Raw genomic sequence first — 26767 nt, forward strand, 5'->3', positions numbered from 1 at the left:
ATGGACACATCGAAAATAGCATCAGCATCCATTGATCCATTTTGTGTGAAGTTGTTTCTCTCTCTGTTTGTCCATTAATAGACTATTTACCTATCACTGGGATAACTTTACTTTGCTTTGAGTAAGCCTGAACTGGATAGGCTCAAACTGTTCTGAGGCTTTGGATATTAAGATAGTTCACACTGTGTGAGAGCAGTGGCTCTCGTACCACCTGAGAATACAGAGAGCTCTTTAAAATAAACATAGTTATCAGCTATGGACATTATCTCATGAGAGGCATGTTTACTCCTACAATGATAATTTTGGCCACAGCCTCAAACTACAAACTTGTAACATTATAAATGGCACTTAAACCCCTCCAAACAAGAAGCACAACGCATTTAGTAACTGATAATAAATACATTTAGAATAACAGCGTTTGGTCATCAAATAAATAAAAAAGATAATGCTCACTTATATACATACTTTCATTCAAACTATTATTTGTGATAATGGGATTTTCAAATGGATTCCTATTCAAATAATGAGTTATCTCTATGAACCACTAGAGGAAGCTCATGTATCAATGGTAGAATGATTTGAGAAACATCAGACCCAGGAAAGAAGGCGAGGTTGATTGGTGAATGGAAAGTTGTGTGAGATTTGACAAGTTCATTTTGTAATGTTGGCTTCAACACAAAGGATGTACATATACATTTTTTTTCCCACCTCAAATATGTTTAAAAATATTACAATCGAAAAAGTATCACTTTCACCTGGAAGAAGATGCGAGGAAGGCAAAGTCAACTTGTGCAGTTAAACAGTCAAGTAGATTTATTCTGTGAGAGTAGTGACATTATGAACTGTCTAGTAACAAGTGGCCTGACATTCAGCAATTCAGAAGGTATTCCATCATTACATTTTAAATACATCTTATATACAGTATCCAATATCTTGTCACACTTGAAATAAATTATCAGATGCTGATATCCAACGTATGAGTTTAAAAAGTGACTTCAGAATCACTTCAGAGATGAATATCAGCACTCGACTATTCAAATAAAGTGTCGTCCAGTACTTAATAAGCTGTTAAAACAAACAACACATACCTTTACAAGGAAGACTCAAGAATGTGATGTTTCCAAAAACAACCTTTTGTTGTTGGGCACGGAACGCCCTCATTAAAGACTAACTCAATCTTTGATTGGTTTGGTTTGTACTCCACAATGACATGAGAAAATGTGTCAAACTTTGATCTGTCATACTTTATATCAATTTTATGAATTATTATTATTAACAGCTCACACTGACTAGGAAAAAAACACACATCTGATTCTTGTTCTATTACAAATCTCTGAGTTATTATTATATGATATACTGTCTTCTCGGTTGGGACCACATGGGAGCAAACAGAGCATTTAAACCTAATACATAGCCATTAGAGCAACTTAAAAGACTTGTCCTTCATATTAAGAACTGGGATCTCTGGATGTCTAAAAGAAAACAGTTGTTGAAAGGAGCTGGGAGGTATTCATGTGCTGTAGCTCGGCCTGCACTGAAATAATCAGAAACAGTTTTATTTTCCGATAAACCTAAATCTGTTTACACCCCTGATTCAGACAGACAAGACATAATTTAAACGAGACAAACAGGAGAAAGACAAGTAGACAGGCACATTTACGGAAGCAGAAACAGATGTGATGAGAGACAGTCAGGGAACCAGAGCCATTTAAGACACATATGTCTGTGGGACAAAAACACTCATGAGCACAAACGGCTCCGATACACATTCAGTAACAAGTAATAAGGCACGGACAACACCAGGACAAGAGAGAAGTCAACATGGAGCACATACTGTTACAAACATCTAAAAAAATGTCTTGGATTCTTCTTTTACTCTCCTACTTTTGAAAACCTGATAGTTACAATTTCGTTCTGAAATATATTGTTTATGCTTTTTTAATTGGGGAATGCTGATGTACATTTGTTTTAATATAGTGCACTTTACTACATACTTGGGTGAGTTTCAATGTGCTTTTAAATGATGAAACTATACCAGCCACAAAAGCCTTGGAAGATGGCCCACTGTATATGGTTCAAGACTAGTGGAGATACAGGAAATACATCTATTTGTTCATAAGTTATTTCAAGAAGTTATACCTCAAATATCAAAGTCAAAGTGATCTCCAGAAAAAAAATCAAATGATACAATCAAATGATAACAAACCTGTGGCAGTAAAATCTCCTGACTATTATGATCTGGTTAGAAAATATACATTTAAACTTTGAAACGTTCAAACTCCTACAACAAAAAGTAATTTCTTCAGCAAGACATTAATTTCAGGCACACATCAGTAAATATTTTCTTTGTGAAATCTCATCAGAAACATTGTCATATATGTAAGATTGCTGACTGTACATATGGACAGTCTTCTAGCATATTAAAACAAGTAGAAGATATGTAAGACAGAATGTGTGCGTGTGTGTGTGTGTGTGTGTGTGTGTGTGTGTGTGTGTGTGTGTGTGTGTGCGTGTGTTTAAAATGTTTTGATAAATTTTATACAGTGCTTGACAATTAAGTTCAGGAATGAACTCATCAGTAACACCAGCATGATCTCAGCTGAGGCTTTCTTACAAAATGCAACATCACTCTTTGTGGAAATGACTTCCACATTTTCTAAACTTAGTCCGTCCTTCAGTGACACTTTCTTAGCATTGGATTGTTTGTATTTAAAAAAACCCCAAAAGAAAACATGACAGCGGACTTAAAATGTCTTTTCTAGTATTTCCTGCTTTCAAAGCATTTTCCAAAACGCCTCTATATTGAAGTTCTCCAGTGCGTTTTAATCTCTTAAAACTAAAGAAAGGTTGGCCTGTGCCCCTCAGTACACCAACATAACAGTTCATTTATTAGAAACAGTCATAAAGTCAAGATTTTAAAATAGACAACAAAAACATGTCTATATTGATAAACCAGTGAGCCAATTGATCATTCTGTTATAAAAGTTGCAGACTGCATGGATTCAGCAGTACTTGTTTTCTCTCCTTCACCTCTTGCATGTACACGATAAAGAAGAAAAATCTTAACAGTCGAGGAGATATATGCTTTCGTACATGGCTATCTTCCAATATGGCAACTAGCCTGCACCCAGCCGGTATAACAATGTATGCAAGTGGGAGAGGTTATTGGCCAGGATGGGGAGGCTTACAAAGCTTTGTGAAGCATGAGTGCACACCTTGTGCAGGTGAGCAGACATCTAAACCTCTTAGGTGAGTGGAGGAAAAAATACAAAATATAATTGAAAAAAAAGTCTCTTTTAGAATGCATATGCTGTCTTCAGTCCAATTAGTTCAGAATTAGGCGAACACATGCTGCTCTTGTGATTTCTCTGTGAGCTGATAAAGCTAATTATTTGTTCTCTTATCTCAGTGCTCAACACAAAAGGGAATCCTCAGAGCAGCAAATGGACAAGCAGCTCCGAGAGCGCAGCAGCGTCTGCCACACTTCCTCTGGCATTAATGAACACACATTTTTCACTGGGTGATTTCTCAGGAAAAAATAAAAAGCCGCTGCCATGGTTACTGACAGCTTCTCTCCTCTTTTTCTCTCCCTCTTTTCTCCTCCTCCATCTCTCCACCCCCATAGCTAATGACAGCAGTAATATCCACTCACGTAGTCTGACAGGTACAGCTTTTCGAAAATGTAGCGGTACACGGGACCCTGCGAGGCTGGCGCTATTGTGCTGATGTGGTGCAGCAGGGGTGCTATTAGGAATCTGAATGCGACTGGGACTGTGCAGCCTTTGTGCGCTCCTCGCCGGTTGCAGCCTAATCAGGAGGAGATTGTGTTTGAAGTGCTTCTCATACAAAAAACAAAAAAAAACTAAACAAAACTGCAGTTCTGGCTGGGGTTAAGGCTCTGTCTCCCACTGGGGCCTGATGAATACATTACTTCTTACTTCTCCATCAGTGTCTGCACCCATGGGAGTGTAATCTGATATTTGTTCTGGCAAAATAGGAACTGCCTGTGAAATGAGAGCAGAGGATGCACGCACATCCTGGAGTTCCTGCTATTTGTTCCATGGAAAGCTCCATGTGAAGTTGTCACAACCATTTTTTTTTTTTCATGATCACACTGAATTAATTCTGTTTTCCAACACAGCTGGCTAAGGTCACAAGATGCAGCTTCAAGCTGGGCAGAATCAAAATCTGTGGAAATATATTGCATGTTAAAATCCAGACTTGAAAAATTGGTGGCTTTCATGCCTTTTATGGACAATATTTTCATTTTACCCTGTAATTAACACATCATTAAATTGAGATACATGGCATTATTCCATTATCCATATTTGTAGCCATATGTCTCATTTCCATTCGTGCAAGGTGAGAATTTAAGACTTTAGTTGAGCGTTCCAGCAATAACTGGTTGCTGCTGACATAATTGCCCACAAGGGGCAGTGTGGACAGCTGACAGCACAAAATGTTATAACATGCAGTCTAATGGGGCTCTGTTTCATGGACAGAATAGGAGGGGTGGAACAGGGTGACACGAGGTGAGACAGGATGGGACAGAGTGTCCAGACAGAAAGTTAGACACCACGGACAGAGCCAGGATATTAATCTCATTCTAACAAGTCCTGCAGTGATCACCTTGGTTACAGAAAATGTAAAAATCCACCCTGCTGCTGGACCACCACTGTGCTTACACATGAGTAATGGTCACCGTGGATACCACAGTACACTTCCTTGACACTCTCTGCATGAATCTCTTTGAACTCGGGGTGAAGAAAATAAAAAAAATAAATAAAAGAAGGCCAACTAATAAAAGAGCGAGGATGGCACTGTTGAATCTGTGGATGTGTTTTCACTGACATACGACCCTGAAGTAAACAAACTTGATCCCTTTTTTCTGTTCCGTGCCAAGACGTGAAACCTTCTTCTTGCTGAATAGGTGGGAAAAGTGCGTGTAGCATCAGCTGCTAACTACAGTCTACCTGACAATATACAATAGTGAGCTCAGTGTGCATCTGTTTAGCTTATAATTAACCAGCTACCAAAAATATAAGCTACTGTGACTTTATTGCTGTGGTCTGGATAAAGACAGGTCCTACATGAGATCAAGCTTGATTTTAAGAATGGCTCCACTGCAATACAACCAAAGAAAAGAAAAGGAAAGAAAAAGGAGGGGAATGACTGCTTCAGGTACTCTGAATGGGTGGGATTTAGAAGAATTAAGTTAACTTTATCGACTGGTAACTATCAAGCCATGAAGTCTACTTTACAACTTGAACAGATGTTTACTTTTAATGATCTAAAATGAAACCAAATATGAAAACCATTGAAATGCTATTCATGTATTGGGGCTATTATGGTATCAAAATAACCCTTGTGGAGAGTATGTGTTTTGGTTTGTGCAAGCATATTCATAGTTGCATGCACAAATCCACAGTTAATTATCAAAATTCTATCATGTAATTTGTTTGTGTAACAGTCTCTGTCATCACCTGCACCACAAAGAAGACTTTTATCCAGCTGGAGTTTGTCCGGATTTGTCCATCGCTACAGTTTTTTTGCCCACATTTGTCTTTGTTGAGTCAGGTCCTATTCAGCTCCTGTAAATGTTAAAATTGTAACCACTGAGCTTTACTACAGTGTTACTTAGCTGAGGGAGAAATATAACTATTATAGAAAAATTACTGCCAATGCAAAAATCTACTTGTAAAAATATAGTTGAGTAAGAGAAGGGACCTTCACAGGTCCTTGAATTGAACAATACATTTCAGTATGCACACACATGCACATTGTATAATTCACATGATTCTAATTGCACACAATTCGATACACTCACACACAAATGTGCATCGAGGACAAAACACTAGTTATTTTGCCACCATAATAGCCCCATACTCATGCCTCTAATAAATGCAGTTAGATACCTTTGAGGATAAGAGCATTTACCAGACGACAGATGCTCAGTGAACACAGATGATGAATTCTTTTGTCTGCGGAGACAGATTGATGTTTCCCCCTCGCTCTCCAGCTGGACCCTTTACTCCAAACCTAATGAAGGTGTGGCTCTGAAGAATGACTGTGAAGTCAATAATGGATTTAGAGGTCAGAGGCCACACAGAAGAGAAGCCCATTGACCTTTGACCTCTTCCTCTCTTTCCACTTACAGAGAGAGAGAGACAGTGAAGCTTCACCTTGTTAATTTGTCTCATCCTCTATATTATTAGAGGCTAGTAGAGATTAAGGACCTAATAAAGTACGAGCTGGCAGCTTTTCAGCACCTCAGTTTTTTCAGCTTTTAGAGAAACATAACTAGCTTAATTTCTAATTTCATTCGAAAATCACATCAGAGAGCAAAAACAATTGCAGAATTATGAAGAATTAAAAAAACCAGTAAAATGGAAAAACTGAGGTGCTGTGAAACTCTGATTTGTTCTTCAGCTTATATTTGTCATCCTGTTTCAGAAAACATGATTCGTTATAAGGAAAACAAGCAGGAGAGGCGAGGGAGATCTGTTCAACTCGGAGCACATGGAGGTTTAAGGTGACAGCTTCTCCTGTGCAGTGGTGCCCAGCTAAATGTTGAGGTGGCCTGTTTGTGAACATTCCCGTACAGATAAATAATACACCATGTCATATATGTCATGATTATCTAAAAGATCTAAGATCTGTCCTGTTTGCTGTACATGAAACGATAAAAATCTCATTATTGCACTTTAAACCCAAGCAAACTGTGACTTCAACTACAGTTGGGCTGCACTTGTGTAGTAAAAGCTTCATGATAAGAGTGATCAAATAATCCCACAGGCTAGATAACATGAGGCACACCCCTTGATTCAAAATGGAGTATATACAATACAAAAAAGTTTCTGATCCCATCATCCAATTTAAATCCTTGGTCAGATTGACAGGTGCACAAAAGAAGAAAGGCGTAAGTCTTTTTTTGTACAGTATGTGCCCAGAGGATAAAGGTTATAGACAGTATAATGTTCCTTTATATGCCCAAAGTTATCACCCAGAAGAGTGCAGTAGTATTGTTATGTCTGACAGACTACAGAAGAGTGAGCAGGCCTCTTAGGACGAGCCTTGTGATTGTGTGGGAGGAGGGAGGTGCTCTGTGATCCAGCCGGTGACCTCCTTCAGCACGGACTCGGCCACTTCGGGAAGGTCGTGGTGAAGAGCATGATAAGCTCCTTCGTAGACCTGGGAAAAAATGTGAGAGCAATTTTAGGCAGTTAAAGCTTACTTAACTTTGATAATATGATGAGTTTAGTCTGGGTTTTTGGTTATCAGAAGCCAAACTCTTCCTGTTAGTTAAACCGACGAACAAACACTTTTCTGTGATTGAAGGACTTCCTCATACAACTCTTTGTTAACATTTCACTCATCCCCGACCTGATGAAAACAGTTCCTGATCCGAAACACTAATCGAGGATCTAATTTTCTCACGGTGCTGCAATAGAAAAGAAAGAAGTACCTCTGTGAAGCTCGTCTCTCTTTTCTAGTCTGTCACTTCTCCTTTCGTTTTGATTCCCCATGTGAGAAACCATGTGACACTCTAAACTTGCCATTTTAACAGACAGACATTCTGCAAATGACAACCTTGCTTCTGTCTGACAAGTGAAGGGTTTATTCTATGCCGTCGCACCGGTACTGACTCCCCATAATGTTATCATATTATACTTTTTTGTTACATTTTTGTTTATTATTGTATTTTTTAAATTTTTTAATTGCTGTCACTGAGGTTGCTGTCATGGCATTTCACTGTTGCTAAAACTGTGTTTTAACACTGCAAAAGAGTGACAATGAAGGACTATTCAAATAGATTAAGCTTTCAGTTTGCCAACATTTTGCAGGTGATTAACTATGAATAACATCACGAGTGAAAACAGGAGTATTATTCTCATGAGAGTTTTGTGTGTTTTACATCTCGAGGTTTGATGTAGTTGGTGAAATGTAGTTTTGTGTGTTACAGATCGTAAGGCCTACCCCCAGTATATTTTACCTGTTTACTCTTTGCCTCTTGTAGCTCTACATTTTATGTTGTTATGCCCATATAATCTTACATTTTATAGGTTAATTTTTAATAGTATTATATTCAGAGTGGATGATTCATGTATGAGGCCTTGAGAGATGATGGAGCTGCTGCTGGGTCCTCCTGGTACAAAGACCATCTCTCCTTATCGTACGAGGAGAAAGAGAGCAACTAATTATGTTTGAAAAAAGACTCAAAGATAGATTTGATCTTCGTGGCATCTTTGCCATTCAAGATTGCTGAGTTGCACACCTTTGAACAAAGAGATATTGACTTGAAGGTCGTGGTTTGGCGAGGTGACTCCACTAACAACACAGAAAATATCTTATAATAAAGGCGACAAACAAGAGGAGAGCCAGCTCTCACCACATTAACAGCAGAATCTCAGCTCAGGAACTGATTTGCAGCTCCTTTTGAAACACACTAAAAACAGATGCAATCACAAACAATGCAAGCATTTTCAAAAGATAGTAAACCTCTTTGGGAAATGTGCATTAATCTATTAACATAATGTCCTCTCAGTGTTTTATACCTTCTGGAACACATGCCTGATATTCCATATTCATATCGACAATTGGCTGCACACTTGTGTAACTGTTAGTATTGTTACCTCTGGTTCAACTCTCAAGACCCAGTTACGCGACAACATTGTGAAAATGCATCATTTAAATGTTTTAGTTTCAGAAACGTGTTATGTTTATATAGCAACATTTTGACGTCTATTTACACTGAACCAGCCGAAGCACTAAAAATGATGTAGATTTGATGGAGGGCCACTAGTGGTTGCTGTTGTTTGTTTAAGTAATGAAACCACACATGTGCAAAGAACAGTACACTAAAAACATTTAACAATGGCAGTACATAATCATTTGTATGGACAGATGACGGAGTTGGATTGCTATTACAAGTCACTGTCAACTATACAACTACCAAGTCCCTGGAGAATATGGACTGGAAGACATGACACTCTGGAGGTGGCGTTTGTTGTAATTATCCATCTATATATGTATTTGCAGAACAACTACATAACGGCCGTGGTGTGCATGCGAAGAGGCAGCGTTTCAGAAAAGTAAATCACCCCCCCATTCCATGGAGTCACAGAGTTTTGCCACGATTTCATGGAGGCTGAGTCGTAGCATTTTCATGTAAACAGACACCCAAAACACTCTGAAAGTTTTTATGTTTTCACTTGCAAACAATATTTTAATTGGGCCTTAGTCATTTTATATAGAGTTTGCACATTATCTCTGTATGTGTGATGAGTTCTGACCAATATTCTACTACAGTCCAAAAGTTGTTCTTTTTTTATAAAATTATTAATAACTGACTTGAAAACTGCTTATGGGGTTAAAGACAAGTGTGTGTGCCTGCAAGTCTCTCTGTTTTTGTCCAGGATGTACCCTGCATTCATCCACATTCAGCTGGGATCAGACCAAGCCTCCTGGGACTCTAAACTGGGTAAAGTAGTGCAGAAAATGGACGTGGCTTTCATTCATTGTCTTGCTGAGACTACGGATGACTTGTTCTTTCATTCAGTTTATGCTACTTGTAAATCTAGTTATGTGATTTAACAAATGATTCCCACCTTGAGCTTTTTGTCCGTGCTGGAAGCGTTCTCATACATCAGCCTGGAGCCGCCGATGTCGCAGAGCCGGTCAGCATCTCCATGCAGAAGCAGGAAGGGCCAGCTGATGGACGGGATCTCCTTCTCGATACGGGTGGCTGCTGACATCAGCTGCATGCCAAACGACACTCGTACCCCACCATGGAAGTTCAGCTCATCGTTCTCATAGGCCTCCACCTTACAGGAAAAAGAGAGAGAGATTTGGGAGAAGTAAGAACTGGCTTGCATGAAGATTGCATGTTCCTTCTGTGGCTGCCTGAGTTTTCTCCAGATGTACTGTTTTGGCTTCTTCCCACAATTTAAAGTGTGTGCTTTCTGTTGGCATTGTGATGGACTGGCAGCATTCTGCCAGAGTAACTTTGTGCAGCCCTAACTTGGATACAGCAACGAAGAGAATTAATGTATATTTAAGGATAGAATTGACAATGTGATGAAGCACAGCTGGAACTTTAACTTTTCAGTTCAAAATCTATATTTAGCAAGCGAATAAAATGCATAGCCTTGACCAAATATGGAAAGAAGTCAAGCGCAGAAGCAGTCTCAAAGGAGAATTACAACTATTAAAAAGACTCCTGGAAAATCCATAAACATGGGGACTAGAGTTGTACATTAAATGGCTGAGACGGATCACACGGGTGCAGGTTGGAACGAAGTTAAAAAGAGGTTTTAAATGAGTGTGAATCAACAGAATAGCAATGCGCCCTCACATACGTCGTAAGCTTCCTCATGTAAGCACAACTGATTAGAAACAGCTTCTCTCAGGTGTCACAGATGTCTTGAATGATGAATGAGTGCAAGCTGAGCTGTGACCGTGACCTGTTCAGCAGCTCGGAGCTTTGTGAAGACTCGTCTGAGATAAATTCATAACTACAAAGTCTTGATTAATTATTTTCTCTTTACTCACATGTTTCTCACTTCGTATTCAACAAGAAAGATGTCAAGTTAAAATAACAGAGAAGCATCAAAGAGAATATTCTTATAAATAAAGATGACACATCTCATTATGAAGTAAAATACTTCTTGTGGTTACTACACTTGCCTTACAGGGTTTCTCCACATATACTCTCTTATCCTTCCACAGTCCAAAAACATATGTTTGAGTTAATTTTTGTTTCTACATTTACCAGGAATTAAAATGTAAACATCAAGGGAAAAATCCTAAAATCTGTGCAACGCTGCAACAAATATCTGGTTATCACAATAAAGGAAATTGTGTTGTGATTGGCATGGACTAATTTGAAGGATTAAAAAACCAAATGCATTTTGTTCAATTCTGTTTGGGTATCTGCTCTCAGATGATCTTCAAAGCCATCAACTGAAAATAGATAATCTAACCCTTTTAGAAATAATAAAATAAGCATCAACAGTACTTTACAGTGTTTGGTGGTGGGAATGTGCTCCATTATATAGAAATAAAAGTATTACTTCAGTATCAACTTCTTTCCTTGAGTAAATTGTAAGCAGAAAGTGTATGTTCTGTAAAGGTTCACGAAAGTGAATATTACATTTTGAACAATATTGAAGGTATCTTAAATTGTATTTTTGATGGTGTTAGAAGCCATATGATCATCCATGTATGTATGTATGTATGTATGTATGTTAGGCTTCTACTGTAAAAATCTTTTTCCAAATGGTTAGCTGGAATTCTACTTAAGCAAAGGTTGTGAGAACTTTTGGCGACTGCGTGATCCTGCCAGGAAACTTCATTTTGATATCTACTGATCTGCTTTGTCTCCCTTAATTAGAGGTGGGATGGATAAATTGCAGGATGTGGGACTACTTAGCATGAAAACTACAAACACGTCCAACATGTACGTGCAAACAGGCCTTTCTGCTTTTGTGTGTTTTCTGGAGGTTATACAATCGGTGGGCGTGCATGAAACGCACACAAACAAAACACACCGCAATAACATTCTCACAAACAAACCTTCCAAGTATACAAACATGGACAGACACTTAGTGTTTGGAAAGGACTCAAAATATGCATAGCAAACTTTCTATTTTTTGCGACCCCCCCGAGGCATGATGTTTCAGTACCAGACGACACTACAGCTCACCCACCCAGACTTGCACACGCACACACATGCACACACGCACTAACAATTGTCTCTCACCTGCTTCTGGTCCCGTGAGACCCACTTGGACTGGATGGCGCCCAAACTGAGGCTGGGCAGCATGTGGTTCAGGATCTTCGCCAGAAAAACCTGCAAACAAGTGAGAAAAACACGACACGCTGAACGTTTCAGTTCATTTTCACACACCAGCACCAGAGAAAGCCTCTCTTTTATTCTCCATCTGACAAGTGTTACAGTTTGTGTGAGTGTTGGTACTATTTTGTGTGGCTGCTACACTTAAAAACACATTTTCTTTTGTTAGAGCATGCAAAGAAAAAACAGAAACGAGTATTTTGTTCTGCTTCAGAGGTATGCCATGCCAGTTTTGTTAGTGGTTGGCCTTCAGAACGGGACACACTGGTATCAGCGAGGCAGTAATAGACAGCTGATAATGCTTAAGTGGTTCTTAAACTGCTTCTTACCCTGAACACCGACAAAATAAAAGGTGTCAGTATTACAGTCATTATCCACAGCAGGCCTGAGTGGAGGAAAACAGCCGACTCGTGGGTTTGAAGAGGCAAGGGCAGTTTAGAAGATGAAACCCCCCCAAAAACAAAACAATGCTGCGATACCTTGAACGGAGTGGCCGAGTCGGGGTTCATCTGGACCAGCGGTGCAATCAGAACCACTCCAGCAAAGTCAGCAGGCCTTTCGCAGGCTGTTAGGATCGAGATTGCTCCACCCTGTTGGACAAATAGCAAAGAGGAAACATATTGTGAATTAATCTCAGCTACAAATAATAAGTCATTTTGATCTAAAACATGCACACATGCACATTCTGTACAGAAAGAGCACCAAGCCCAGACTCAAATTGAGTATATTCTCACTGTGAGGCGAGGATCTTCATACCCATTTTCAGAGATGTCAAGCAAGATATATTTGTTTCAGTATATGTGTATTTCTATGTGTATGTACACAAGTATGGCTATCTACAAAGGTGGGTATTCATTGGATATGTGTGTGTGTGTGTGAGCGTGAATGTGTGTGTGTATATATAGACAAATTCATATGAGTGTTAGTAGATTTTTTTCTATTTTGTATGTGTCTGTATTTTGTGTATGTTTTGACATGTCTGGAACAAATTAATAATAATGAAAAATGAATAATGGTTGCAAACGACAAACACCATACAGCCCATATAAAAGCGATATTAAAGTCACAAACACGTACACACACATATACCATCAAATGAGATAGATATTTCCCTCTTTTAGTCTTTCAATCGCCGAGCATGCTAAGCAGTTTTTGCCAGATGAGTGTTGAAAGTCATCCCTTTTTAAAGTGGCATATAACAAAGAAAAAAAGTAAAATCTGAAGCAAAACAGTGCTGTCAACTCTTACCCATGATAATGAAACCCACCTGTGTTTAAACACAAACGTGTGATTAGTTGGAAGTATTTTGTTTAAAATCCACTGATTCCCTTTTTCTTACTTTCAACAGATTGAATTGATGCTTTACATTATTTGATGCCTGTTTTAAAGTCGTTACTAATCATTGGTTGTTTGCTCTCTACTGGAGTCGCCACAATGGATCAAGTCGTCTACACAGTTGACTTGGCACATACTTTACGCCGGATGCTCTTCCTGACACAATCCTAAGTGGGATTTGAACCCTGACCTTTCAGTCACAAGCTTGCAGCCTTGAAGTCCAGGACACAACTGCCCCAGTTATCATGGCTTTTGCGACACATTAAATCAGCAATTCAGAAGGGGAATTTTACTGAGGAGAAAAAAATGGAACTTCATTATTTAAGAGGAAGATAAATAAATAACCAAACGTAGTTATGTGAGCAGGTGGTTCTATGTGTGGTTTTCAGAGTGTTTGGTTAGGGGAGACATTGATAAAAGATTTCCCAGACTTTTCCAATCATCATTTCTGAGTTCTACGGTTCAGGTGAGTTAGTAGAGGATTCATACACTAATCTAATAAGTCATTTCTTCTCATTGGGCTCATGTCAAAGCTGTTCGCTGTATTTTAAGCCGTCAACTCACAACCCACAGTCCCAGTTACTGCAGCATGCAAATCAAAGCAGTTCCTTTAACAACATGCGACTGGGGTATTTAAAGTGTGGCGTGAGCCACCCCAGCGGGGCGCCAGAGAACCTTAGAGGGAGGTGTAGCAGCAGGGAACCTAAATAGAGCCAGAACAAAATAAAGTGAGCAAGGACATATAATAATCCTGACGAGTTTCATAGACTAGTTATGTCAAGCGCATACAATATAAGTATTGTTAATAAACAGGTAATTTGGCATAAAACAAAAAGTTAAAGTTACTACAGTCACAGAATTTAATTAATTCACGTTTCAGTGCAAAGACACCCGGCAGTATGTAGCTGAAGCCCTCCTGAACTCACAGCCATAACCCACAAACAAAGCAGATGCACATCAATTCATGCAACTGGTTGTAAATGTGTATGCACACTTCCTGTTTACGTGTCGTTTCCTGTCTGGTCTGTTTGTTCGACTGTCATCCAGCTGGTTTCGGTCATTTTAAGGAGACAAGTCATTTTAAACATGATCTCTGGATTAATGTACCTACAATGTAGTTAGTTTTGTGCTTTACCCTAACATAAACTAGGTTGGGGGCATTCTGGAGAAGTCACCAGTCCATCACAGTACAAAACTTACCGTACAAAATGTTTAAACTTTTTTTTATAACATATTGGCTTATGATATACAATTTAACTATGTTGTCATATACTTCGGGAAAATTGATGAAGCTGCAGAGAAAGACTTATTGCTGCACTTGACTATAAGCCGCAGGTGTCCACATTGTAACAGGGCAGGAATTTCCCTGCAGGAATATGGGGATTCCTAATTTTTTCATCAATGCCCCCAAATATGTCTTTCAAAGTGCTGGAAATTCCTGCTCACAGCAGTATGTGTGATAATTTTATCAGTTATTTGTTGATTGTGATTCTGAGGAGGAAGATTTCTTCAGCAGGATGGCTTTACGGGATGCACCTGAACGCATCACTCACAGCCATCAGCTGCTGGAATTCCGGACCACGGAAAGCAGCACAAGACGAGGTCATAAAGAGCAGAAATATTACGTTTAGGGCAGGTTTTGGAGAAGCAGAGGCGCTCTAAACAGCATGTGGAAGTACAATCCAGCGGCATGAAGCCCATTAACCTGTAAAAATCTCCAAATTTGCTGCATCATTATATAAACCGCAGGGTTCAAAGCGTATGAAAAAACTACGACTAATAACTCGGAAATTATGGTAATTTAAAGGACTGAGAAAGAATGAAAGAATGCCAAACATGGTGGATATGCCCCTTTGTATTTTTGATTTATCTCTGTTTTGTGAATGTCATGAAAATTGAAAATGAAATAAAAAACAAAGTTTAAAAAACAACAACTCTCCTTACAATCTGGAAACTGTTATTTACCTTTCACAATTAGTGTTTAGATTATGGGGTACTATAGGATACTGGAAAAATACAGCATCAACATTGAATGCTGCATAATGAACGGGCTGTAAAAGTTTGCATGACAACAAGGTGGTATTGTGTTTTTGTTTTTGTTTTTTTTTACATTTTTATTTCACCTTCATTTTACCAGACAGGGCAATTGAGAGCCAGTTCTCATTTGCCAAGATGCAGCAAAGATGCTCAGTCTTAAAAGAAAGAAAGCAGTAGACAAATTAATAAAAGCCAAAAGCAAGTGCAGTGATTCTATTTTGTACTCAATATCCTTATTGAGTGTACTCGACAAGAATGAAATCACCAGAGTGCAAAAATGATCAAACCCCCCAAAAAAGACTCCACTAAAATGCAGTTACAAAGTACATATATTATCCATCTAAAACTAATTTAAAATATTGCAAACTAACATAAGGAGGGGTGAGTTTCAGTGAGAGGAGGGTGAAATGATGTGTCTTAAGCTTGCAACAGTGGACAGGGAGTGGCTGCTCTCCTGTGACTGAAGTAGCAAGGGCTCAGCAAAGTAGGTGAGAGGTTCTGATGCAAGGAGCGGCTTGAGAACCACCCAAGAGAGAAAGAAAACACAACACAAGCAATCTTTTGTTTCAACCGGCATGCATTTCCACCCTGCTCCTTTGTTGATCTGGAAAGACTGCGAGAGAAATGTGACTGTGAGGCCGCCACCTTCGAGGCCTCAGTGAGCGCCGAACATCGGGGCGAGGCCACACCTCCGCACAAATGTGGACTTTTTCTGATTGTGATTTCAAACCTGTGATGTAGGGCCACGGTAATTAGCAGTTCTGTGGTGGCCAAGTCCCGAATCAATTCTTCATGGTTGACTTTGGCATGGCTTCTCAATGGCAGGCCCCACAAACACAGGCGCAGTGATTCTACGTGGGTGAATCCCCCCCCCCCCCCCCCCCTTCTTTCTGGAGACTAATTGGCTTCAACTTTGTTTTTTGGAGCCATCTTTGTCACTTGTGTGAATATTCATAAGCCTGGGGCCAACGACAGGCTCACACTCAGTGAAAAGAGGCATTGCAGAAAGACAAAACATTTCCCACCAGAAAACGTCCCTGTCTAAAGACACAAACATGCACTCTCATACCACGAGTTGCATGCAAAGAGAGGATCAGCACGCACGCACGCACGCACGCACGCACACACACACACACACGCACGCGCAAGCACACATACATTCGAAGACAAGCGTACACCGAAACATCCACGTGTAAACACAACACATTCATCCACTCACTTCACTTAGTCATGTTCACAGCTGGTCAAGCGGCCTGACTGATTCAAAATGAATCATCCTCAATAAAATATTCAAGAAAGTGAATGTAATTGTGTCCAGAGTGACATAATCATGAACAGAAAGCAGTGAAGGGACAGAAACTGAGCCACAGAAGGAGGTTTGGGACAGAGAGGTCCTTTCAGTGGCTGATTAGAGGCCTCCTTGCATTTTCTATCTCTGAACTTTGGTTGGCAGAATGAATGCTGGGATTGTGTATCAGTCGTCTGACAGTGGGTGGACTTGGACTGTCAAAAACTGCCTGAGGATCTAACACACTGACAATTTCTGAACTCCACGACTAATGCAGGAACATTATAGGAAGTTAGCAGTTTTTTTTAATGAATACTATTCATTCTAACTCTCCATCTCAACACTTGATAAGAAACAATATTCAGCTCAGATGCATCTATAAATACTAAATTCAAAAAAATGGAAAACTGTGTTTGAGTTTATGATGAATGAGAAACAGACAGAGATGAGTGGTTCAGAATATTTGCATACAGACTGTGGTGAGTCATTGCATGAAAACATGGGCAATGAGGAAGTAGGACAAATGAGCCTTGGCCAGAAGTACTGAAGGAGAGCGAATGAAATGCAGAATGTAGGAAGAAGCCAAAGCTGAAGGCATTTGTCAGGATTCCCATGAGCTCATGAATCGCTGATGATTGCTCAAAGTCTTGAATTCATCAAATATGATGCAAGCCCAACAAGGAAAAAACAAGAGTGTTTGGAAATTTGCAACTATAATTGGTTTTCTTGTACAAGTTAATGTACGTTTCAATAATCTATGCCTGCTATTGGTCAGGATTAGCATTACTATTCTTAGTCGTCAGTCTCGGGTGCAGTGCTTAGTACTGGTGGCTTCAGAGTGAAAATATCTCTTTGAAGTCCATGTATGCAATTTGGGATTGGTTTCTATTTTGAGTTTCTTTGCATGGGTTTTCTGCAGGTACTTCAATATTCTCCCACAGTCTGAAAACATGCCTTTGAGGTTAATTGGTGACTTTTTTGTCTCTGTGTTTGCCTTGTGATGGACTCCTGACCTGTACAGGTTGTATCCTGCCTTCGCCCAGATTAACCTGAGATCCCCTTCCAGTGTTGTGTGACCTAAAGTTACAAAATGTGATATAAGGATGGATGGAGGGAAATTATGATCTAAAGAGCTCTTATAGGTTTATAAGCTCGGCCATAAACTAGAGTTGCACGTCCCAACAAAATAGTGTAGACTTTAAAAACATTTTTGAGCACAGGACCGACAATTAGGCAATGACAGAGTAAAAAGTAAAAAGATGACAGATGTAAGCATTATTAAATCTTCCTCTTACTGAGCCAAAATCACATTGTGCATCCCCAGTTCTCTCAATTCTTCATGCCTGTTCGTATCTAAACGCAAATAAGAGAATATATACTGCTAGAGGTTTTTATTTACAATGTTAGGTCTTTTTTTTTTATAGTCTGCACCTCTTGTTACACTTATGATTTTGTAAATTCAGTATTAAAATTCAGTATTAAAAAGGTGTCCTTGAAGAAAGTAATTGGATTTCGTCTCAGAACCAAACAATTATCAACATTTATTTTAACCTGAGGGAGGGGTACAGACAAAAGAAAAAAGAGATCACAAGCATTATTGTCTGAGACAAGGGTGTTAAACACATATTAGTGTTTAATGCAGTATGCAGCCCAAATTCATTTTGAGTGGTCTGAACTGGTAAAATAGAGCCAAAATAACCTTGAAAGTGTTTTTGTTGTTGTGGTGCAGAGTGTATGTGATATGTGATATATGTTTGTAAAATCAAACAATGGCTACAGATAATTACTACAATCTCAATATAAAGGCAATTTCAATTGAACATTCTGGTGCAAAATCCAGTAAAATGTGCAAAAAACTTATTCTATAACTGTTGTATTATGCATGTTTTTACAAACTTACCCTGACAATATGGCTTTGATGGTGGTTTGATAGAGAAGGAGATAGCTTTCATGACAGGATAACCAATATCTGTCTGTGTTGTGTTCACTACTCCAGATTGGAGCCTCTCGCAGGCCAGTTTAGGCCAATGAGCCTTATGTTTGACACCTATGGTCTTAGACCTACATCATTTTAACCTGCTGAGGCAAGAAAAACAGGCTAAAAATGAATACAAGTAAGAGAACTTATCCACTCTCGAGATATGTTTGCTATTGAGATATTTCAGTCTGATTCAAGGTAGTGGATCCGCCAGCAGATGAATATGGCAAACATGGTTAAAGTTAGAAGCACTTATTTAAGTATTCCCAGTCTGCGCGTGACATCATATTCCTGTTTGCGTTTATCGACGAGACAGGTGATGTGTACAGAGTGGGGCGTCTATCTTTATCGGCACTGAAGCCAGAAGCTGCCTCAGGATGTTATCCTTGGAGCAGCATCTCAATGCGCGCAGTCTAATCCACAGGTGGCTTTCATTGTGTTTCTGCTGGCATCCTGACTCTGTTAAACAGAGATTCATTCAAGCAAAGGAGCTGGGGAGCTGAGGAACAGAGTAATACAAACAGGATGCTGTCAAAGCACAGGGAAGCTGGGAACTGAGGCCTGAAAAAACACTGTGACACAACATTTGAATTTGCCTGCATAGAACGCTATTCAGTTAGTTTGCATTAGATCGAAAGAGACAGGAAGTGACTGGAAACAGGTGAACTGAGCGAGAAGTGTGCTGTGACAAGACAGACAGTTTAAGTGCAAATATATCAAAACCACAAAGATGCAAGAAAGGAAACAGAAAGATGCTGAGGAAAAAAAGAGAGCAGTTGATGGGAGTTGGTGGACGCCGGTGTCCGAGACAAGAAAAACACGTGATAAGACGGCAAAGACAAAGGGATGAACGGCAAAATAGTAAACACGCAGGGGAAATCTGGGTAAATACATGGGAAAGCGAGGAGGTTCTGATGTGACTTTGCTGTGTCTTAATATTTACAGACTGTGACGTCTTAACAGGCACTTGGCTGCAATCTGAGATCCCACTGTGCAACTTACACTAAACAGTTTGCGTCTGTGCTCCCAAAGCCTTGTACTGTTATGAACTCAGCCACAGACTTATATAAATAGCAAGCAGTGCTGCATGGTAACACATGAGCCATTAAAGGTTTGCCAAAGCAGTGTCATTAGTTAAATTGAGCCTTGTTTAAAGCATTGAAAAGCCCATCTGACAGCAATAAATACCACCGCAGAGAGCAGTAGAAGCTGCTGTCTTGGAATAGGGAAAGTTGGGCGTAAAGCACGGTTTCAAAGCAGCAAAATATGCAGAGTATAGCTGGGTAATTACTCAATTCTCAAGCGAAATCTGGAGAGCAGACAGGGGTAAACATGAAACACATTCGGAAGAATCATAAAACAAAGGGATAAATTAATTTGGCAACTGTCATTATCACTAAATTGTAGATACTGCGTATTCGAAAGTAATAAAACCAGTTGTGTTCAGTTCAAAACAAAACTGCAGCCTGGTCAATTCATACAAAGGTAAATCATTGCTGTTAATAATGACTTATTAACAGCAATGGTTTACCTTTGTTGGGTGGAGTCAATCCCAGCTAATGATGCACGGAGACAGACTACATCCTGGACAGGTCACCAGTCCATCACAGGGCAAACACAGAGAGGTTTAGGATGAACACTATGTCTCAAACCTATAAAGTACAGAATATGAACACGCTAGGTTTTTTTTCACAACAAAGCTCCACACTTCTCATAGCTCTGGAAAAAACCCGGCATTTCTCATCTGTGCTTCCTGCCTGATACACTTCTTCTTGGTGTGGACAAATAGACAAGAAAAAAAGCATGTTTGGGCTCAGATTGAACTGTTTCTGACTGAAGAATGCTTAAAAAGGACCTGTTTAATGTTTTGAGGCAGAGATGGAAGCTTCCCTGTGGTCTTGATAACCTAAAGTTGAATGCACAAAAACATGGGTTTTCAGTGAGCACACAAAATCTGAGCAGCTTGTTTATCAAACAGAAAGTTCACAACGAGTGCATATTGACTCAAACACTGGCAGTCAATATTAATGACGTAAGTTTTCTTGTGCTGTGTGGTCTGTGGTCACCAAGCTCATCAGTGACAGGCTGTGGTTGGACTGGATGCAGCTCAATGAAAAAGTGAACAAACCCATCAGTTAAAAATAGGTTCATGGTAACCTTGATGCCTTTTGTATTCAAGAGTTATGCAATTCTCAATAGTTATCTTTTCTCCAGTCTCCAGATGCCACAGAGAAGGTTTAAGTTAAGTGTTTTTCCCCATCTAGGCTAAAATTCAACCCATCATTTTTATTTCAACTGAGCTTTTCTTATAATGTGATTAAATTCAAGTTCATGGTTTTACTGGCATTATGTTTAAATCTCCTTACTGTATAAAATAAATCACATGCGTCTCTTCATGGCAGTGGGTAGCAGCTAATGATTTCTTATCAATAGTGTGATTTATTTATTTATTAATTTATTAATTTATTATTTTCATTATTTGTGTTGAAGATAATCAAACTAGCCTTTATAAATCACAGGCTTATAATATAATTAAAATTAAAAAATTAACCTTATTACATTAAACTCCGACAATAAGATAAGCAATAGAAAGAACAGACTTTTTTAATCCGTTAATTCAACATTGCAAAAGTACTTAAAGACAGTCACAAAAGAATAGACTTTGTATAAATTAATAGATTAGATAAATATATGTGTACATGGAAATGCAAGAAGAAAGTATGGGGGAAAATACTCATAGCAGTATTAACATTTAAAGTATATACAGTATATATACAGTACATATATACAGTATATATACAGTACAGTATACAGTATCCAATGTGTCTTCGTGAACAAACAGGACAAAGCAAAAAGCTTTTCTAGATCTCCTCTGCCTTTAAATCATGAACACCATAAGTCACACTCGTGGTTTGACATCATACCCTACATATACAATGTAATATCTTTAAATTAGTCCTATTCACATGTATTTTCCAAAAACACTCTTGACATTTCTTTTCCACTGGTCCCTCACAAACTCTCTATATTAGTATTCCTTCATTAGTGACCTTTTTAATTTGTTTGATAAGCAATAATTTCTTTACAGACTAAATTAGATTAGTACCTGCCAAACTGCTGCTACAGCTTTACAGGTACATACAGTATACTTCAAATGACTCAGCTTCATTTATCTAATGTGCTCCTGTCGGACTTGAAAAACAATCAATTCATTGGAAAATAACCAACCTACTCACAGTCCTCGTTCACAGCCTTCATAACAACCTATTACACGTTATTCTCATGCTGAAAAACACTTGTTTTATTCTATTCAGCTTGTGGAGGCCTGAAATTATCAGGTAAATGAGGCTGGAAAAGTCTTACATAATGGTGAATAATGACACATAATTGCAGATAGAAGATCAGAGATTATCGCATTTCGTGCACTTTTAGAGAAGTCAGTCCAACCTGAAAGAAAAAAAAAAGAACAGAAATTGTGCCATGTTGCCCTCGAGGAGGTCACTGAACCTGTTTACTGCCCCGTTGGAGGTTTTCAGTAACCAGCAGCAGCTGCCAGGAATGTGTGTCAGTGTGTGAAAGGTAAGCAGGAGTTCACTGATGGGGGCCAGCTAACCATCTCTGCACCACACTCCTGCAGGTTCTACGTCTTTGTCAAGCATGTGAAAGACAACTCACACGGTGCTCTCGTCGATCCAAGCCATATAAGATGTCAAAAGATATAGAACAATATATTTCATTGACTTGTTTCAGGGCCGAAGCAGAGATCCACCGAAAGCAAATCCTGATCTCGTTCAGCACAGAGCAGCAGAACATTATGTGTTCTGCTTTCAACGTGTGGTATTTTTCTCATTTTGGTCGAACAATGTGGCAAAAATAACTCGTGGATTTGTATGCCTTTAATTTCCATGCTCAATCAGGGTGTACCCTTCAGTTTTATGCAGCTGTCTCTCGCTCTCCGGGTGTCAAGTACACTGAACCAGGAGCTCAAGCATATTATGCAATTTCACACCAAACACAACAGGCACCCAGCCTGAATACCAAGTGTTTCACTATTCCTGGAGCTCTTATTTGTCAAAGAACTGTGCGATTAAGATGAAACAAAAGCACAAATGTACCACTTTTGTGTGGCGATGAAGGTGATTCTGAGTTTGACAAAAGACGGTGATAGTCTCCTACCATAGAGTGGCCCAAGATGAAGATAGGCAGGTCCGGATGTTGGGATTTCATTAGGTCGATGTGCTGCAGAGCGTCTCTGACGTAAACCTGGAAGTCTTTGATGTTCATCCTGTCTCCTTCGCTCTGACCGTGGCCCACTGTGAAAAGAAAGAAGCCAGGCCGTTAAACCTGAACTCTGGAAACGATTGCAGATGAGAGAAATAAATAAGACACATAGTTATTTGAACAGTCTAGACATGGAGTCAGTTCATCTATAGTTTTCAAACTTTTTAAAGCAGGCCAAACACAACATGAGGAGAAATAAAGAGAGACAGCTTGCAGATGGGACTCAATTTCTTAAATTCTTCCTGTATTTGGCTGTATTACACAGGGTCATGACTCATTCTTTAACACATGCTTTGCTTTCAGGGCTTCGAGACGTGGCTGCCTTCCTGACAGGATTCTTTTTGAGCGAAGATGTCGGGCCAAATATTTACATGTATCCAATCTGATATGGTCAAATCTTCAGTGTGAAACCAAGAAATCCTATATCAGTATTGAATGGGACAATGATCAGAGGATACAATGAAGAACAATTTCTCAAGATTGCAATGTCTTCCTTTGATACACAACTATGTGCATTTAGTGATGATTACAACCAGAGACTAGCTGTTGTCAGGTCACAGTAATCACCACTTTCAATAAGTTGAACACAAGTCTTGTTTAGTTATGTACACCAGTGTTGCAACAGTCAAGACTTGGTCATGAGGCCACATTTTCAAGGACTTGGTCTTGTGATACTCTGATCTTGGTCTTGACTCAGTCTTGGCCCCTTAAAATCTTGGCCTTGTCTTGTTTAGATGCTCAGATCTTGGTCTTGACCTGGTCTACGACTCTTAAAGTCTTGGCCTGGGATGCTCAGGCTGGATCTTGACCTGGTCAACTATTGGTCTTGTCTTGGTCTTGACTCAGGCTTAGCCTCATAAAGTCTTGGTCTTGTCTTGTGATGCTCTGTTCATAGTCTTGACTGAGGCTCAACTTCTGAAAGTTGGTCTTGACTTGTCCTCAGCCCCTTGAAGTCTTGGTCTTGTCTTGCTTTTGAGATACTCTGATCTTTATCTGAACTGATCTCTGCTTTTAAAAAGTTATTCTTGGGATGCTCTGGTCTTTGTCCGAACTGATCTCCGCCCCTTAAAATCTTGGTCTTGGGATGCTCTGGTCTTGGTTTTGACTCGGTCTCGGGTTAGGTGGTTTTGACTACAATATTAACATGCACAGTGCAATTTGCACAGCAGGGTGAGGGGGGGTATACTCCCTCCCACTGGTCTGCATATCTTCTTTTTTCAGTTAAATTATATAAACTTGTGAGTGAGATTAAGTTAATCCCTCCTGCATAGTGATCAAAGGTATTTCACCACCAGGCTGGACCAAACTTATGTCAAATAAATGTGGTTTCAAATCAAAGTCAAACAGAATTGTGACCTCTGACAAATTGAGATAAATGATCAAAAAATATATTTTCAATACTCTTTTGTCCAACTTCGGGTCACAAAGGCAGCTGGAGTATATTCCAGCCAAATTCAATTCATCATTAATCTCAGATGCATGGAGACCATGCAAACTCTACTCGGAAGAGACCCAAAACAAGGACATTCTTGTTAGAGAATGATTAGGGAAAAGAAATAAATGCAAGGATGAGAGGAAAAGAAAGAGCACAGATGGAGAGGAGGAGAAAAATCTGGATAAGTACATATATAACTGTATGGTGTATGTGACTGGAGCATCTCTGCAGCAGTAGCTGGGAGGTGAGGTGGGCTGCCATGGCAACCACTGAACCAATAACACCAGCTCCTAAACATTCACAACATGTGCAGCTCACACCTTCTCACCCCCATCCTGTGATTTTACATGTTCCTGCACTTCTCAACGTATGTATGTCCCACATGCACACTGAGCGAGTATCTTCACCCTGCAGGTCTTTCCAGCGCTTCAATGCAATGAGTGTGGAAATCAATGTCCAGTCAGAGCGACGAAGGGGAATAGAGCACTGAAAACTCAAATCGATTCCCCAACTCAACCGTGGATCAATCCCCAATCCACATCATTTATACCACTCAATCAGAAAAGCTCAGGTAAACACATTTGGACATTCAGTATGCTCAGCCGTCGTAAATGCAGCACGATCTAAATCTACTATGACTAGTAAAAACAAGCTTTATCTATTTTTTTAACAGAAGCAGAAAGTGAAGAGGACCTTATTGACTCATTTCATCTGCTAGATCCTGGTTAATAAATTCCAGTCAGATATAGAAACATTAATTTTGGAATCAATATAACAATTCAGATAAGAGGATGCACATGTTTTAAACATCAGTGTCTCATTTTCTAAAGTCTTTTTTTCTGAAAAAACTGCAAAGAGTTTTATGACTGATAAAACTTTAAATCTAAATGAGCTGTACCATGAGGTCTGAACAATGGTAAATAGTAAACGGTAAACACTTATATTGGGCTTTCCTACTTCTTCAGTGGCCTCAAATGCATTTTACAGTGTTGATCAGTGTTAATTCACCCTTTCACACGCACACACGCACACACGCACACACACACACACACACACACACACACACACACACACACACACACACACACACACACACACACACACACACACACACACACACACACACACACTGTATTTCATTCAGTCTTTACCAATGTGGATATTGCGAAGACATTTGGCACACATTGTGCAGTTCTACCCCATAATGATTTTCATTGACCAACAGTTATTAACAATGAAATATTTCATTGTAAATTTTCTCACAGAGACCAACATGAAATGATAAAAGTGCAACATGAGATCTCAGATTAAGTTGTCTGACTTTGTCCAGTCTGCTGGTGAAATAGCTTTTGTCACTGTGATAGGAAGGAACTACTTTCGCGACCGTGTTTATTTTAGGAGGAGAGATACGCTGATCAGAGAGGGGGCATATTCCTGTAACCTCCTGAACAAAAATGGCCCTGTTGATAAGAATCTATTATTGAACATTGTAAAGCTTGAGCACAAAATTAATTATGCAACTGCATGGAAGATAGATGAATGAAGAAGATCTTGGCTACACTGTGATGATGAACTGGGATTGGAAATATGCTTAACTCAAACATTAGATTTGTCTTTATGATCGCACCTTGGGAATAATCACAGCAATATAGTCATCCTTAGAAGAAATGTTTTTTTGCATTAATGTACAAGTTCAAAGACCTGAGAAACAATGTATTGTTTTCCATTAATGTACAAGAAAAATGCATTTTGAGCCTCATTAAGCAAAATCGCGCTGGTATTTCCACCATGTTGTCTGATGCCTGAGGACAAGCTAAAGTGATCTCTAGCATAGAGGAAATTAACTACAAACCTCATAACTCCCTCTTTGGGTTATTACCACAAAGCTGAAACTTTTTGTTAATACAATGTTACCGCTCAGATAATTTCCATCTGAAAAAACAGATTCCCACAATTGTTTGTTTTAAAAATATAAATGCATAATATATAATAAACATTAGTGCAACCACCAAGCAAAACCCTGACAGTCTCAAACAAAACACACTAGGGAAGTAGATGCAGTACACATGAAGAACAAACCAGTTTGTGCTGGGCGGGAATGAAAAAGACCCTAAAGTCTGATAATTAGAGAACAGTACACAAGAGAGGAGGAAGAGAAAGTACAAAAAGAGGAAAAGTGAAAGATCTCAACTGCCTGGGTGTGTGTGTGTGTGTGTGTGTGTGTGTGTGTGTGTGTGTGTGTGTGTGTGTGTGTGTGTGTGTGTGTGTGTGTGTGTGTGTGTGTGTGTGTGTGTGTCTAGAGACTTGTCCCAGTTCAGTACTTTCCATTCACCAGCATGACATTTCATTGCCCCTGTGTGAGCAGCCTGTTTTAAATCACTCACTGTATTTTTATCATCTCTGTCATCCCGTAATTGAGACGTTCACCTATGTAAATATTTCCACACACATTATATTTGTTTGTGGTGTCATTCTCACTCACTCCGCTCTGTGTTTCACCTGTCGGTGAGTTTACTGGACACACATGCTGCTGGTTCTAACAGAGAGCGGCTGTGTTTC

The 26767-nt window shown here is 39.4% G+C and overlaps 1 protein-coding gene across 2 annotated transcripts in view; it reads right to left on the reverse strand.

Annotated features, from left to right (window-relative positions):
- Nucleotides 1-2458: 2458 nt before the first annotated feature.
- The window catches only part of mgll (monoglyceride lipase), a 44150-nt gene continuing 19841 nt past the window's right edge, over nt 2459-26767 (reverse strand). For both annotated transcript variants that reach the window (XM_080497461.1, XM_080497460.1), the window contains 5 exons: nt 22669-22805; nt 12334-12444; nt 11762-11851; nt 9609-9824; nt 2459-7191 (listed from right to left, as the gene is read on the reverse strand). In XM_080497461.1, coding sequence (XP_080353587.1) covers nt 7063-7191; nt 9609-9824; nt 11762-11851; nt 12334-12444; nt 22669-22805 — 683 coding nt within the window. In that variant the 3' untranslated portion in view covers nt 2459-7062. The remainder of the gene's footprint in view (nt 7192-9608; nt 9825-11761; nt 11852-12333; nt 12445-22668; nt 22806-26767) is intronic.

The sequence above is a fragment of the Blennius ocellaris genome (genome assembly GCF_963422515.1).
Source record: "Blennius ocellaris genome assembly, chromosome: 5".
In the NCBI taxonomy this organism is placed as follows: Eukaryota; Metazoa; Chordata; class Actinopteri; order Blenniiformes; family Blenniidae; genus Blennius; species Blennius ocellaris.